This window comes from Salvelinus fontinalis, chromosome 3, assembly GCF_029448725.1.
Source record: "Salvelinus fontinalis isolate EN_2023a chromosome 3, ASM2944872v1, whole genome shotgun sequence".
NCBI classification, from domain to species: Eukaryota; Metazoa; Chordata; class Actinopteri; order Salmoniformes; family Salmonidae; genus Salvelinus; species Salvelinus fontinalis.
Window position 1 is genome coordinate 50,013,347 of NC_074667.1, and position 13,846 is coordinate 50,027,192.

Consider the following 13,846-nt stretch of genomic DNA (forward strand, 5'->3'; position numbering starts at 1 on the left):
AAATTCAGGTAAGTCCCGCCCGTTTGGTTCTATTTTCTTCCGTTTAGGAAATGTTTTGCAACAGAATTGGCGTAATGAATATGCCAATGGGGTTTGGTCTGGGCACAGAAAGGATGCAGCTGGAAATTCCAGTGGTAGCTAGTAGCTATGTACTCTGATCATTGAGCAAATTATTGGTCGTTCCTATGTTTTGTGCAAAACAGATTTTTCAAATGAAAAAGTAGCAATTCCGAAGTCGTGAGAATATCAATATCATGCCTTTCATACATGCACAAGGGATCCATTGCAAGTACTTGAAACAGATTAGCTAGCTAAGCTACCGGTACCGTTAGCATCACTTGTTCTAGTAGGCTGGTGGTTTGTCCCTGACGCGAGGTTTTTATATGATTTAATTCGTCACATGGTAAAACAGTGGTGTTTACTCAAGTAGCTTGCTTACACTTTTTTAAATATTTAAGTGGTACATAACTAGGTAAAACTAGCTTCATTTGCTAACCCTCTCGCGCACCGCTAAAAGGTTTAGGAACTCTGCTAAAATGACATGAAGTTAGAACATGCCTTGGGATGACTCCTTTTGGAACTTTGTTGCTAATGTTTCCGTTAGTAAACATTGCGTCGTCACATGTATTTAAATATTATATGCGTTGTCCATGATTGCCTGCTGTGTAACTAGTTATGTTCGTTAGCTATCGATAGCTAATTTATGCAAGCCACAGCTTGGATATTAATTTGTTAGTAAACCAAGAATATGTTAGTTAAATGAGTATGACATGCATGGTATGCCTTTCTTTTGTGGCTATTTGGTGATACAATGGATTATCAACAACTGGGATATGTTTGCTAATGCTGGCCACATATGAAACGTGAAGATATGGCTCCGCAGTTAAAAGGAAGAAAACCTTTTTTGGGGGGGGCAAATACTCCTTCATAACTAATCGATTGCCAGCTAACAACTGGATAACGGAGGAGACATTTAAATTGACTTTATTGCTTATTTACGGTATATGCCATCCGCCCTTAAACCTTTAAACTGGTCTACTATGGCGATTAGTGGGGTGAGTCTTCTTTCCCAAGCCGGGCACGTGGCTGTCCCGGGAGTGGTTCTGTCAGCTATGCCTTCTTCCAACACGCCAGTGTCTGCCCGCCCCACACCAAATGCGGACATCCGTGGCTGCGAGAATGGTGACTTGATGGACTCTTTCGGCATCTTCCTGCAAGGCCTTCTAGCGATGGTGGCCTTCAGTACGCTGATGTGTGAGTACAGCCAACCAGATGCCCACTCTGACTGTGGAAAATGTGCTAATTTATGGTCGTTTGTTCTGTGCAGTTAGGCCTACTGTAAAATAGAATTTCACTGTGCAGTGTTGAAATTGGATAACCTGTTTAGGCTACTTGTTTAGAATGGAAGTCTGTTTTTAATTGTCAATAATCACTGGCAGTCATTACCTATACACTGTCTCAAAATACTGGATTATACAGTGTGAAATGTGTTGTCCCATCCCCATAGTGTTCATTTTTGGCCATGTAATTTGACCTCATTGAGTCCCTCTTTGACCACTGAGTCAGCAGTGTTGCCCTGGTAGAGAGGAGCCTCACAGCAACAACAGCAAGAGGTGAGGCATTTTCAGCTCTCAGAGCAGTGATGATGCCTGAGGCAGCTTTGTCAGTGGGAATTGACTTGGCCTGAATCATCACATTCACACAGCCCAGCCCACAGTCTACATGCAGGGTGTGTCGGTAGTTACACACTCAACACAACAGTCTGAGGAAGTCTGAAGTCGCAGCATATCCATATGTGAATTCCCCTGTAAACATTTGTTTGTGCAATACACTAGGAAAACTAGCTACCCTTTTGACAGGTGACATAGATATACTTTACACAGATACGCGCACATGCATCCACGCACACAGTAAAGTATTTAACACACATTACGGTATTGTTGTCTAGATGTGTCATATCTTAAACCCAAATTGAGGATTGGGGTATGTCCGGTAGATTATAGGAGTCATAAATCATTAATGCACTTTTTTCTCTCACCCAGCAATCAATCATGTGTCATAGAGGTTAGAGGGCGGGCATGGAAACAAGCTGACTATTGTCTGGAACAGCCAAAGCATTATTTGTCAGCCATTACATTGTGTTCAGAGAATACACACTCTTGCATCACTCACACAAGGATTCATTATAGTGTAGACCTAGACTTTAGTAGAAAGGGCTTGCGCCTCGTACACAGGGGCCTAACCCCCAGAGTAGCAGTCACTGAGACGGGCAGTTTGTCTTTCATGTAGGCTATTGTGTTTGAACACACACCAATCTACAGTGCAGGGGGTCAGGTAGCCTAGCGGTTAGAGCATTGTGCGTGTAACCGAAAGGTTGCTGGTTCGAATCACAGAGCCAAGAATGTGAAAAATCTGTCAATGCCCTTGAGTAAGGCATTGAACCTTTATTGCTCAAAGGTAGCTGTTAGCAGACCCAGGCCATGACCCCACTCTCTGAGGATGTCTCAGGGAGAGTTCGGATATGCAAATATCACATTTCCAATCAATGCACTCTTAATACACTCTTATACATGTGTGGAATAGGACAACTATAAGCACCCACCTTATTATCATTCTCATCCCCAGGTTGGTACCCCAGGTGATAATGTTGAAATGTGACCTAGACTGTGTGACATGTAATACACTGCTCAAAAAAATAAAGGGAACACTAAAATAACACATCCTAGATCTGAATGAATGAAATATTCTTATTAAATAGTTTTTTCTTTACATAGGTGAATGTGCTGACAACAAAATCACACAAATTATCAATGGAAATCAAATTTATCAACCCATGGAGGTCTGGATTTGGAGTCACACTCAAAATTAAAGTGGAAAACCACACTACAGGCTGATCCAACTTTGATGTAATGTCCTTAAAACAAGTCAAAATGAGGCTCAGTAGTGTGTGTGGCCTCCACGTGCCTGTATGACCTCCCTACAACGCCTGGGCATGCTCCTGATGAGGTGGCGGATGGTCTCCTGAGGGATCTCCTCCCAGACCTGGACTAAAGCATCCGCCAACTCCTGGACAGTCTGTGGTGCAACGTGGCGTTGGTGGATGGAGCGAGACATGATGTCCCAGATGTGCTCAATTGGATTCAGATCTGGGGAACGGGCGGGCCAGTCCATAGCATCAATGCCTTCCTCTTGCAGGAACTGCTGACACACTCCAGCCACATGAGGTCTAGCATTGTCTTGCATTAGGAGGAACCCAGGGCCAACCGCACCAGCATATGGTCTCACAAGGGGTCTGAGGATCTCATCTCGGTACCTAATGGCAGTCAGGCTACCTCTGGCGAGCACATGGAGGGCTGTGCGGCCCCCAAAGAAATGCCACCCCACACCATGACTGACCCACCGCCAAATCGGTCATGCTGGCGGATGTTGCAGGCAGCAGAACGTTCTCCACGGCGTCTCCAGACTCTGTCACGTCTGTCACATGTGCTCAGTGTGAACCTACTTTCATCTGTGAAGAGCACAGGGCGCCAGTGGCGAATTTGCCAATCTTGGTGTTCTCTGGCAAATGCCAAACGTCCTGCACGGTGTTGGGCTGTAAGCACAACCCCCACCTGTGGACGTCAGGCCCACATACAACCCTCATGGAGTCTGTTTCTGACCGTTTGAGCAGACACATGCACATTTGTGGCCTGCTGGAGGTCATTTTGCAGGGCTCTGGCAGTGCTCCACCTGCTCCTCCTTGCACAAAGGCAGAGGTAGCGGTCCTTTGTGCAAGGAGGTTCACTAGAGTGAAAGCACCGCCAGCATTCAAAAGTGACCAAAACATCAGCCAGGAAGCATAGGAACTGAGAAGTGGTTTGTGGTCACCACCTGCAGAACCACTCCTTTATTGGGGGTGTCTTGCTAATTGCCTATAATTTCTACCTTTTGTCTATTCCATTTGCACAACAGCATGTGAAATTTATTGTCAATCAGTGTTGCTTCCTAAGTGGACAGTTTGATTTCACAGAAGTGTGATTGACTTGGAGTTACATTGTGTTGTTTAAGTGTTCCCTTTATTTTTTTTAGCAGTATATGACCATGCCTGCCTGGTGTCGCGTTCTGTTAGCAGGTCCTCTGATCTATTAATGGGTTTAATTACAGTGCCAAATGCGCTAAAAAAAAATTCAGCTCATAAGATTTTCAAAGTATTTCTTCTGCTCACAGAGCAACGGAGATTTGGAGGATAATATCATGATCGGCACATTAGTAACAAGCAGTGACATTTTAGTGTGTAATGTACAGTAGTCTGCCACTTCCTCTTACCATCCACTCTTCCTCTCTGGTCTCACCTTGTGTAAACATGGCATCTCAATAACTGACTTGTTAAGGGAATATAGCCTAATGAACATTGTCTGCTAAAGTCCATTAGTTAGGGGTTAGGCTATGGTGATAAAGGGGAAACTGAACTGCATTTCCCATCACACTGGCCATATTCATAGAAATAGGCCTGTTTACACTTTGTGCTGAGATGTTGCCCAACATACTAAACTTGATGACGGAAGTGTAAAGCTGATTTCAGTTCAGACTGGAGCAGGCCTTAATTAATTTACATTAATAGAATGAGTTGCCCCAGAGAGGGATACAAATTCATCCCACTGTTGTCGTGGGTGTGACTGCTGTCGTGGGTGTGTGAGAGCGGGAGTTCTATATGTGACTCTGTGTCCTGTCCACAGTGAAGCGCTTCAGGGAGCCCAAGCATGAGAGAAGGCCATGGACGATCTGGTAGGTCGGCAGCCGTCTCACTCCCACTTCCAACCACAGTATTCAAGCTTATCCTCTTCAATATTGCTATTAACCAAGAAACGCAACTAAGATAAACACAAGACATTGTGAATTTTTCTAATATGTTGAACTATTGAAAGAACTTGAATTCTCAAGAGTTCTTAAAAGGCCCTCCTGTGCCCGGCACCTCTACCAGGTTCCTGGACACCTCCAAACAGGCCATTGGTATGCTATTCATTCACTTTGCCAACGTCTACCTGTCTGACCTCACAGAGGAGGACCCCTGCTCACTGTGAGTGTGTCTCTGTATGAGTGTGTGTCTGTCAGACGTTATGTGTGTCTGTCTTTGTGCCTCTGTGTTTTTGTGTATGTAGTAAATATAAATGCAATATGTAAAGTGTTGGTTTCATGAGCTGAAATAAAAGAATCCATAAATGTTCTATACGCGCAAATTTGGTTGCATCCCTGTTAGTGAGCATAGTAGTGTCATATCAATAAGCTGATTTAACAGCACGAGTTTTGTCACACAACACAATGCCACAGATTTTAAGAGAGCATGCAATTGGCATGCTGACTGCAGGAATGTCTAACAGAGCTGTATAGCTGTTCCAGAGAATTTTATGTTAATTTCTTTACCATAAGCCAGCCTCACAATCGCAGACCACATGTAACCACACCAGCCCAGCACCTCCACATCTGGCTTCTTCACCTGTGGGATCTTCTGAGGGGAGGGGGGCTGAGGAGTATTTCTGTTTGTAATAAAGCCCTTTAAAACTAATTCTGATTGGATGGGTGGGTGGGAAAAGGCCCACTCATGTCTGCACCCCTGCCCAGTCATGTAAAATCCATAGATTAGGGCCTAATTTATTTATTTAAATTGACTGATTTCCTTCTATGAAATTTAACTCAGTAAAATCATTGAAATTGTTGCATTTATACTTCTGGTCAGTATAGTCTCTATAACATTATGCACTTCAAGGTTGAAGTGGACACAATGTCTCCTCTCTTCCTCAGTTACCTCATTAACTTCCTCCTGGATGCGTCTCTTGGAATGCTGCTGATCTATGCCGGTGTGAGGGCCATCAGTGCTATCGTAGAGTGGATGCAGTGGGACGCTCTACGCTTCGGAGAATATGGTGAGAGTGTGTGTGTTTGTCAGTGTGGATGAGAGATCATTTCACCCTGTAGTACGCATGGTGTCCAGAAGAGGGGAGTGGCTGCCTTGGGCACTACTGCAATGTCATCCACATCAAACATAGTCCATCACTGTTCAATTGTTTACCCAAAGGCAGAGTTTATGGAAACCTTTCCCTGGTGCTTTGATTTAAAGGGGTAATATGCAGTGGATCTGGAGAAATGTAACCTCTCTCAAATTCATAGACAGAGCTTTGGATGCAAGAACTGACCATATCAAACATTATTGTTTTAACCATGTTTCGAGGCATGTATGTTTGTTCACACTTATATTGTTTACAGACATTGGAGTAAAACAAGCTTATATATTGGGTTCTGATGGGGTATGATGACCGTTAAACCAAGCTCATGAGGCATTTAGAATTAGTTTTTCAAGATTCAATGGATTTATCATTTAGAAGTCCAAAAAATGGATGTAGCAACAGCAGATTGCCCCTTTAAGTGGAATATAGAGTTCCAGTTAACTGCCGTCTGTCTGGGTATTTCTGTGGGTTGGTATTTGTCTGTTTTGCTCATTTGTTTCTGTCTATTGGATTGTGTGTCTAGTCCATAGGTCACGAGTTCATCTTTGGTTTGTGTGTGTGTGTGTGTGTGTGTGTGTGTGTGTGTGTGTGCGCTCACAGGAGAACCAGTGCAATGTACTGCATGGGCAGGCCAGTGTGCTCTTTACATCCTTATCATGATGTTTGAGAAGGTCCTCATCATCCTGGTCCTACTCATCCCCCAGTGGAAGAAGGTGAGTAGGGGGCATAATGGGTAGGTTCCTGACCACGTGACCATTGTGTCAATTCAGTTATATTATGACTGTGGAAAGTGTATGAGTACTAACAGTACTGTAAACTGTTTCTATCGTTTTAAATCCGGTGTGTTTGTTTGTGTACTGTTTACTCACCGTCTTTCTTTACTATTGTGTGTGTGTGTGTCTCACAGCTGGCTCTCCTGAACCCCATAAACAACCCTCAGTTGGAGCTGGCCATCGTCATGCTCATCGTTCCGTTCTTCGTTAACGTAAGTTAAGTGTGCAGTGCCTCCATGAGGCAGGGCTCAATTGAAAATACATTTAGTGATCTTAACCGTTAATCGGTTAGCCGCTGAAAATACATTTGACGGGTCATGCGTATCAGTCTTTAAGGTCATTTTCTTAATTTTGGAATTAAATTGGCACGTTTTTATTTTCGTCATGTATATTATTTATCATACACGCACAGCATACAGAGCCTAGTTTGAGGAGTGGAATAGCCTTCCACCTGTCAGACAGCGCGAGAGTAGCTCCTTAAAAAGTCTGTAGGCTACTGGAGTGAAGCCTGCTTTTGGAAGCCCAGTCATTGCACAACAATTTGACAATTCTAAATGCAATCGTGTGTTCAACATTTTGGTGGTCACGATTTTAAAAGGAGCAATTTTTATTTCTCTATCTCAACTCAAAGCGCGCCTCCCGTTCGCCGTTCAGGTGTATACTGTATACTATAGCCTGCCTACCGTTGACTGATGATGCGTCACCCACCACTTTGCAATGTGAGCTCGAGGCAGTATAATTGTTTAAAACCTGATACTTTTACTTCAAATAATGAGGCATGTCTTACCTTGCTTCAAAGTAGCCTTACGAAAATTGATCCGTAGAAACATGGAGGCAATTTTTTCCCCTCATGCCATTAACCAGCATTTCTCTCCTGTTCTATTCATATCAACTTTCTTTCGTTGTTCAGAAGCCAAAGACATAATCCATGTTAGCAACCCATCATAGTTGTTGCTATTACATTCCCCCTCTTTCTACATTTCTGAGATTTTAATCTGTCACAACTGCTCTAATTAGGTTTAGAATTGTGTTTTCCGCATTTTGGCAAATGTTTGAAAAGGACGTTTGGTTAGATGCTTCATTACAGGAGTATATGTTCAATAATATGCTATAGCCTTTTGAACTATAATATGATAGGCTTGCTATTGTTGCATGTTTCCATTCAGCCTTAATGAAACATGTCTGATCCTTCTATGAATGCAAGGTACCAGAGAGGATATGGCAAGCGAGATGTTTCACTCTCGCCAATATCTGTCCCCAGTAAGCCCAATAGGTTTCTATGGTCTTATTTTGGGCCTAAGCTTGTCGCCTGCTTTCCCGCCGTGGTCCAACTCCCATTGTTAGGACAGAAACATGAGCATCTCATCATTATATGCAGATCTCTAATAGTATTTTCTGTTGGTCACGTAATTTTACTGTTTGGACATTTTTTTCCGTTTGTTGACCGGTTAATGAGGGCCAGTTAGTCGGCAGCAAAATGGACCGATATTTGCATCCCTTTTGAAATGTAGTTCCTTCAACTAAGTGTATTTGATGTGACATTTATGTCTACGGATTTCAGCCATTTAGGCTTGTGTGTGATCATCAAACTGTCATGTGTGTCTGATGTTTTACTTGTTCACTGAGCTGTGTACTGTATGTTTTCCTCAGGCCCTGATGTTTTGGGTGGTAGATAACTTCCTGATGAAGAAGGGGAGGACAAAAGCCAAGCTGGAGGAGCGGGAGGTGGGGGAGGACGTGCGGGGCAACAGTAAGGTACGCTACAGGCGGGCACTCTCCCACGACGACTCAGAGTCTGAGGTAAGACATGGACACGGCCATTTATAAAGTCATGGACACAGAATGCTTAATAAAAGACCAAGGCCTGACCACACAACCAATCACACAACCAATCATATACCTATTCACATACATTGAGTATACCAAACATTAAGAACACCTTCCTAATATTGAGTTGCTGTTGTCAAGTTTGCTGGATGTCCTTTGGGTGGTGGACCATTCTTGATACACACCGGTGCGCCTGGTGCCTAATACCATACCGGGTTCAAAGACACTTAAATATTTTGTCTTGCCCATTCACCCTCTGAATGGCACACATAAGCAATCTATGTCTCAGTTGTCTCAAGGCTAAGGATCAGACCCCCCTTTTTTTTCTTTTTTTAAATTTTTGCCTAAAATGACATACCCAAATCTAACTGCCTGTAGCTCAGGACTTGAAGCAAGGATATGCATATTCTTGATACCATTTGAAAGGAAACAGTTTGAAGGTTGTGGAAATGTGAAATTAACGTAGGAGAATATAACACACTAGATCTGGTAAAAGATAATTAAAAGAAAAAAAAGTTTTTTTATTTTATTTCCATCTTTAAAATGCAGGAGAAAGGCCACAATGTGTTATTCCAGTTTAGACAATTTAGATTTTAGCCACTAGATGACAGCGGTCTATTTGCGTAGTGTTAGACTGATCCAATGAACCGTTGCATTTCTGTTAAAAAATGTTTGATCAAGTCTGCCCAAATGTGCCTAATTGGTTTATTAATAAATTTTGAAGTTCATAACTGTGCACTCTCCTCAAACAATAGCATGGTATTATTTCACTGTAATAGCTACTGTAAATTGGACAGTGTAGTTAGATTAAAAATCCTTCATTAACCTGTCTCCTCCACTTCACCTTCAGTGATTTGAAGTGGATTTTAAGTGGATCAATAAGAGATCATAGCTTTCACCTGGTCAGTCTCTCATGGAAAAAGCAGGTGTTCTTAATGTTTTGTACACTCAGTGTACATTACACACCGAAATCACTGGAAAAGCTGTTTTTTGGGAAAGCTCTGAAAAATCCTTAGGAGGATTATACACTAAGTCCTAAGATTTGATTCTGAGCCTCGTCCACCTCCTCCTTTCCCCAAAAGCCCTCTCCTCGCAAGCCCTGTGTGGCCTCTCTCTCCTCCTATTGCCTCAGGCTGACGTAGCCACTAGGCTAACTTACATCCTCCCCTGGCTGTGTAGACAAACTTGCACAGCACCAGCAGAAGCCTGTCTCTGGGCTGTGAATCACTCCACCCTGTGCCCAAGGCCAGTCACTTTACAGGCCTGTAAACCAGATGGAACTGGCCCTGTGATCTGCTCCAGAGACAACCACCACACTCAAACATTCATGCATGAAGTCATTTAAGTCTGCCTTGAGCAGGGGGATTTCTTATTCATCAGAAACTGTAAAAACAAACTGTCCATCATTCATAAGGAGTGTTTTTTTTTCTGATTCCAAAGCACCACATTTCTCATCATAAATGGAAGTAGTGAGTTGCTTTGGAATCAAATGTTGAGCTGATTGTGATAGCTAGATAATTGGTTTCCACAGTTATTCATGGATCACCCAAAGCACCATGTTTTGTGACAGTGGATTCTAGGAGTTATTGAAAGTATGTTTCCTGACCGGGAATCAAACCCAGGCATGGCGGTGAGAGCACCAAATCCTAACCGCTAGACCATCATGTCTAATATCAGGAATGCATGTCCTATGGAATTACTGGTATATGGAATTTGTGGCATGTGACAGGGGAGTAGTTTTTCATAGACATCTGGGTGTAGTGTACCAGACTGTGAGCACTTCCTCCAGTCACAGGAACTATCTGCAATTAACCAGTGGGCCCAAACCCACTACTAAAGAAACACTGCTGTACAGGTTAACACGGAGCATGTATGGCTTTAGTAATCTGCCTCAAGCTGAAATAAAAAGTCTGTCTACATAAAGATTCAGAGCAGTGATGTTATCGCTCTCTCATTATAAAAGGGGGCATATAGCTATGTTATCACAGGCTTGTTTTATTGTGATGAGTTGGAGCTAGTTTTTGCTTCAGTAAAAGAGGCTTACAATGTAAAAAGCCCCGATGGCAAGCTTCAATACTACACCCAAATACCACTCTAAAAGACTCCTCCCCTCTATCAAATATTCTGGGGCATATGTGTTCCTGCCACCACATCTCCCTGGTAGTCTAGTGGTTAAGCAACCAGACCATCCCCATCCTTCCACCCCACAGAGGCAGATGGAGGACGAATGATACATTTCTGTTGACACAGGAAATTTGCTGGTGTCTGTGAGCATTTAAGCTCTGGGATTCAACTAATTTAACCCTTAACTCAGGGTTGCTTTGAGTGTCATCTATCCAGGCGTGTGGCTTCCTTTGGTCTCATTTCCAAACTCCTGTCTCTCAGATTCTGTTCTCGGCTGACGATGAGATGGATGACTCGGAGGAGGAGGATGTGCGCCGACTCACTGGCCTCAAGACGGTCAAGAAGAAGAAGAAGCACCGTATGGGGATCCCTGTTTGACCTGGGCCTACCCAGTCTGACCTGGTCTGACCCACTCCTATGTCTACTCACATCCCCACTCTCTCCTCCTCCAGGGCCTGCTGCCCTGACTGGAGCCTGCTGGCAACCTGTACTTGATTCCTTTAACAGCAGGCTGGCATTGGTCTCTTTGTGGAGTGAGTAGGGGGCCTATGTAGGGAGGTGGGATCATGGAAGACTGCAGACCATGGAGCCTATTGGACTGCCATTACTACACATCCACATGGGACTCCTGCAGCCTCTGCACTGGGAATAGAAACCCATGGAAAGGATTTTACTGCAGCTAACTACATACCATGTCTAAAGGAGATTTCACCATAGATCTGTCACTGGTGTTTCAGTGACACTCGTTGGGGAAATTAATCTTGATATGGGTGTTTGGAAAACTTTTAACACTGGTCTAAAATAGGAGGGTTTGAGTTGGTGATGCAGTGTAATTGGTGATGCAACCTAAAGATCCTATTAAATTACTATTCTAATTCCTAATTCTGTTCCACACTGACTCTTCAGAAGTCCAGAATGATATTACTGCATCAGGTTAAACTGGGAATGGGTGTTATTTTTTCTGTGGTTTAGCCGGTGACCTCGGTTGGATGTAGACGGAGAGAACAGGCACCTGGTATTGAACTCAGCGTGTGTGTTCCCCCGCGCCTTTAAGTAAACCTCTGTCATTTTAATGTTTTAATACATTTGATACTCTTCCGAATCAGAAAGTGATTGTATTCCTCCTCTAGATTCCATATAAGAAATGTTTGTCTCCTCCTCAGCTAGGCTGACTGCTATGGCCTGTTATAGGAGTTGGTGGAGGAGTGTGTGTGTGTGTCTGTCTGTGTGGACTTTTCCATTCATGCATGGCTAAGGGAATGTGGGAGGTGTGGCTTGATGTGCCAAAGGAGGCTTTGCTCTGTGAAGATGCAGTGTTTTATAATAACCACAGCACTCACGTTTCTAACGGTTTCCACTTCTACATGACTGCAGAGGGAAGACGGGTCAGGACGGTGCAGCTTGGGCGTGTGTGTCTCCACCATGCACCACCCAACCCGGACCCAAGGGACTGAAACCCTCATTTCAAGCCCACCCAGTGACCGTTTAGGTCTATAGGCCTGGCTCGGAGCCTTCTCTTCCTGTCTCTGTGTATGACCGTTAACTGGGTTCTCTTCCATTACTTATTTATTGTCTTTGGTGTGTCCTGTTTGTTTTTTACTGTAAGTTATTTTGGGCCAAAACCATGATGATCCCCAGCCTACTAAGTGTTTTTCATTCTGAGACGGAGTAGATATGGGACCTGAGGGTGTGTCCTTACAACCAACGGGAAAAAACTCTCCGCTCTTGCACAATTCCCAGTTAACACTGGTCTATGGATGTTCTTTGTGTTCATTCTTTGTTGTCGACAATGTGCCTATGTGAACTTACCGTGTTTGTGAGTGTTCATTTTGTGCCCCAGAGCTTTAGACTTGCAGTAGCATTCAGTTGGTTTGACAGAAGCACAGACCTAGAGTTTGAGTGACTCTAGGTCAGCCTGCAGTACAGTGCAGGTATGTTTGTATGTATGAGTGTGTTTGTCTTAATGCTCCTGTTCAAAGTAAGGAGTGGGGATAAAGTAAATGTGATGATGACCATGGTGCTGAAGATGTTGAACGGTTTGACAATGATTATGTTGGCTGATACTTAGGAATAAATGACAGTAGGGTTTGGTAAATGGGTGGTACAGCATCATAAAACACTTCTGGTTGCCCTCTGCTCAACAGCGGGGGCTTTTAGTATTTTGAAAAAAATAACTAGATCATTAAAATGACTGACAAATTAAGGACTTACATTACCATTATATTTGCTTTTGCAATAAAGTTAGTAAAACACTGAAATAGCCAAATTTTTGTATTTTTAAGACCGCGTCTGAATAGACAGAGCTTTCCGTTTTGTCCATTTACTAGGTTTGTACTGCATTGTAGGAGGGTTTAAAAAGTGAATTCCCTGGCCAGGAATCAAACCCTGGCTGCTGCTCGGTGAGCGCACCAAATCTTAACCACTAGACCCCCAGGGAGATGTCAGGGTAAAGAATGCTAGTGTTAAGAAGGCTCCTGGAATGTGGGGGGGGGGATTTGAGATCACAGGTTTCTGTTATGCTCTAGACTGCCACCAGGGTGCCATTTCCACAGTGATAGAGTGGGCTGTCAGTAAACAGTTCAGTAACAGGTGCAGTGAGGCATGTAGGGAAGTGAGGACCCATTTCTCCCCATAGAGTTCACTGACTCTGAGAATATTGCCAAGTACCTGTAAATCAGAGGAGGCTGTTGGGAAGAGATATAGGAGGACGGGCTCACTGTAATTGCTGGAATAAATGGAACGGTATCAAACATGGAAACCATGTGTTTGACTGTTCCATTTACTCCATTCCAGCCATTACAATGAGACTGTCCTCCTATAACACCTCCCACCAGCCTCCACTGCTGCAAATAGATCCCCTAATTATACACACAAGACTATCTTTTGAAGCATACAAACTGACTCGAGCACAATTTTTATCGATGGACAAACACCTTTTGACTCCTTACTCACTTATTAACTACACACAGACATGCTGGCAGGCAAGCGATGGCCTCTCAAACAGAAAGGCTGCTTCACTAGTCTCCCTGTGATACAGTATGTATGGTCTGACCCCTCTGAGTCAAGTCTTACTCTGAACCATTATGTCAAAGTTATGACTGCAAGTGTTTGCAAAATCCCTAAACCTTTAGATAATACATT

The 13,846-nt window shown here is 43.5% G+C and overlaps 1 protein-coding gene across 3 annotated transcripts; it reads left to right on the forward strand.

The window, feature by feature from the left end:
* Window positions 1–27: 27 nt before the first annotated feature.
* LOC129851047 (store-operated calcium entry regulator STIMATE-like) lies at window positions 28–12,963 on the forward strand. Of its 3 annotated transcripts, none has more exons than XM_055917219.1 (8): window positions 29–1,254; window positions 4,716–4,764; window positions 4,961–5,056; window positions 5,779–5,900; window positions 6,582–6,694; window positions 6,889–6,966; window positions 8,405–8,509; window positions 10,967–12,963. In XM_055917219.1, exons 1-8 carry the CDS (start codon window positions 1,005–1,007, stop codon window positions 11,081–11,083), a joined length of 930 nt encoding a protein of 309 aa, XP_055773194.1. In that variant the 5' UTR covers window positions 29–1,004; the 3' UTR covers window positions 11,084–12,963. The 3 variants fall into 3 exon arrangements, with proteins under 3 accessions (XP_055773195.1, XP_055773194.1, XP_055773193.1); XM_055917218.1 differs by having other exon boundaries at window positions 31–1,254; window positions 8,405–8,554; XM_055917220.1 differs by lacking the exon at window positions 4,961–5,056 and having other exon boundaries at window positions 28–1,254; window positions 8,405–8,554.
* Window positions 12,964–13,846: the final 883 nt, after the last annotated feature.

Coding starts and splice junctions, on each gene's coding strand:
- LOC129851047 (XM_055917218.1), top strand. CDS start 1,005: ATGCCATCCGCCCTTAAACCTTTAAACTGGTCTACTATGGCGATTAGT. Junction 1,255..4,715: donor GGCCTTCAGTACGCTGATGT/GTGAGTACAGCC, acceptor TCCTGTCCACAG/TGAAGCGCTTCAGGGAGCCC. Junction 6,967..8,404: donor TCGTTCCGTTCTTCGTTAAC/GTAAGTTAAGTG, acceptor TGTTTTCCTCAG/GCCCTGATGTTTTGGGTGGT.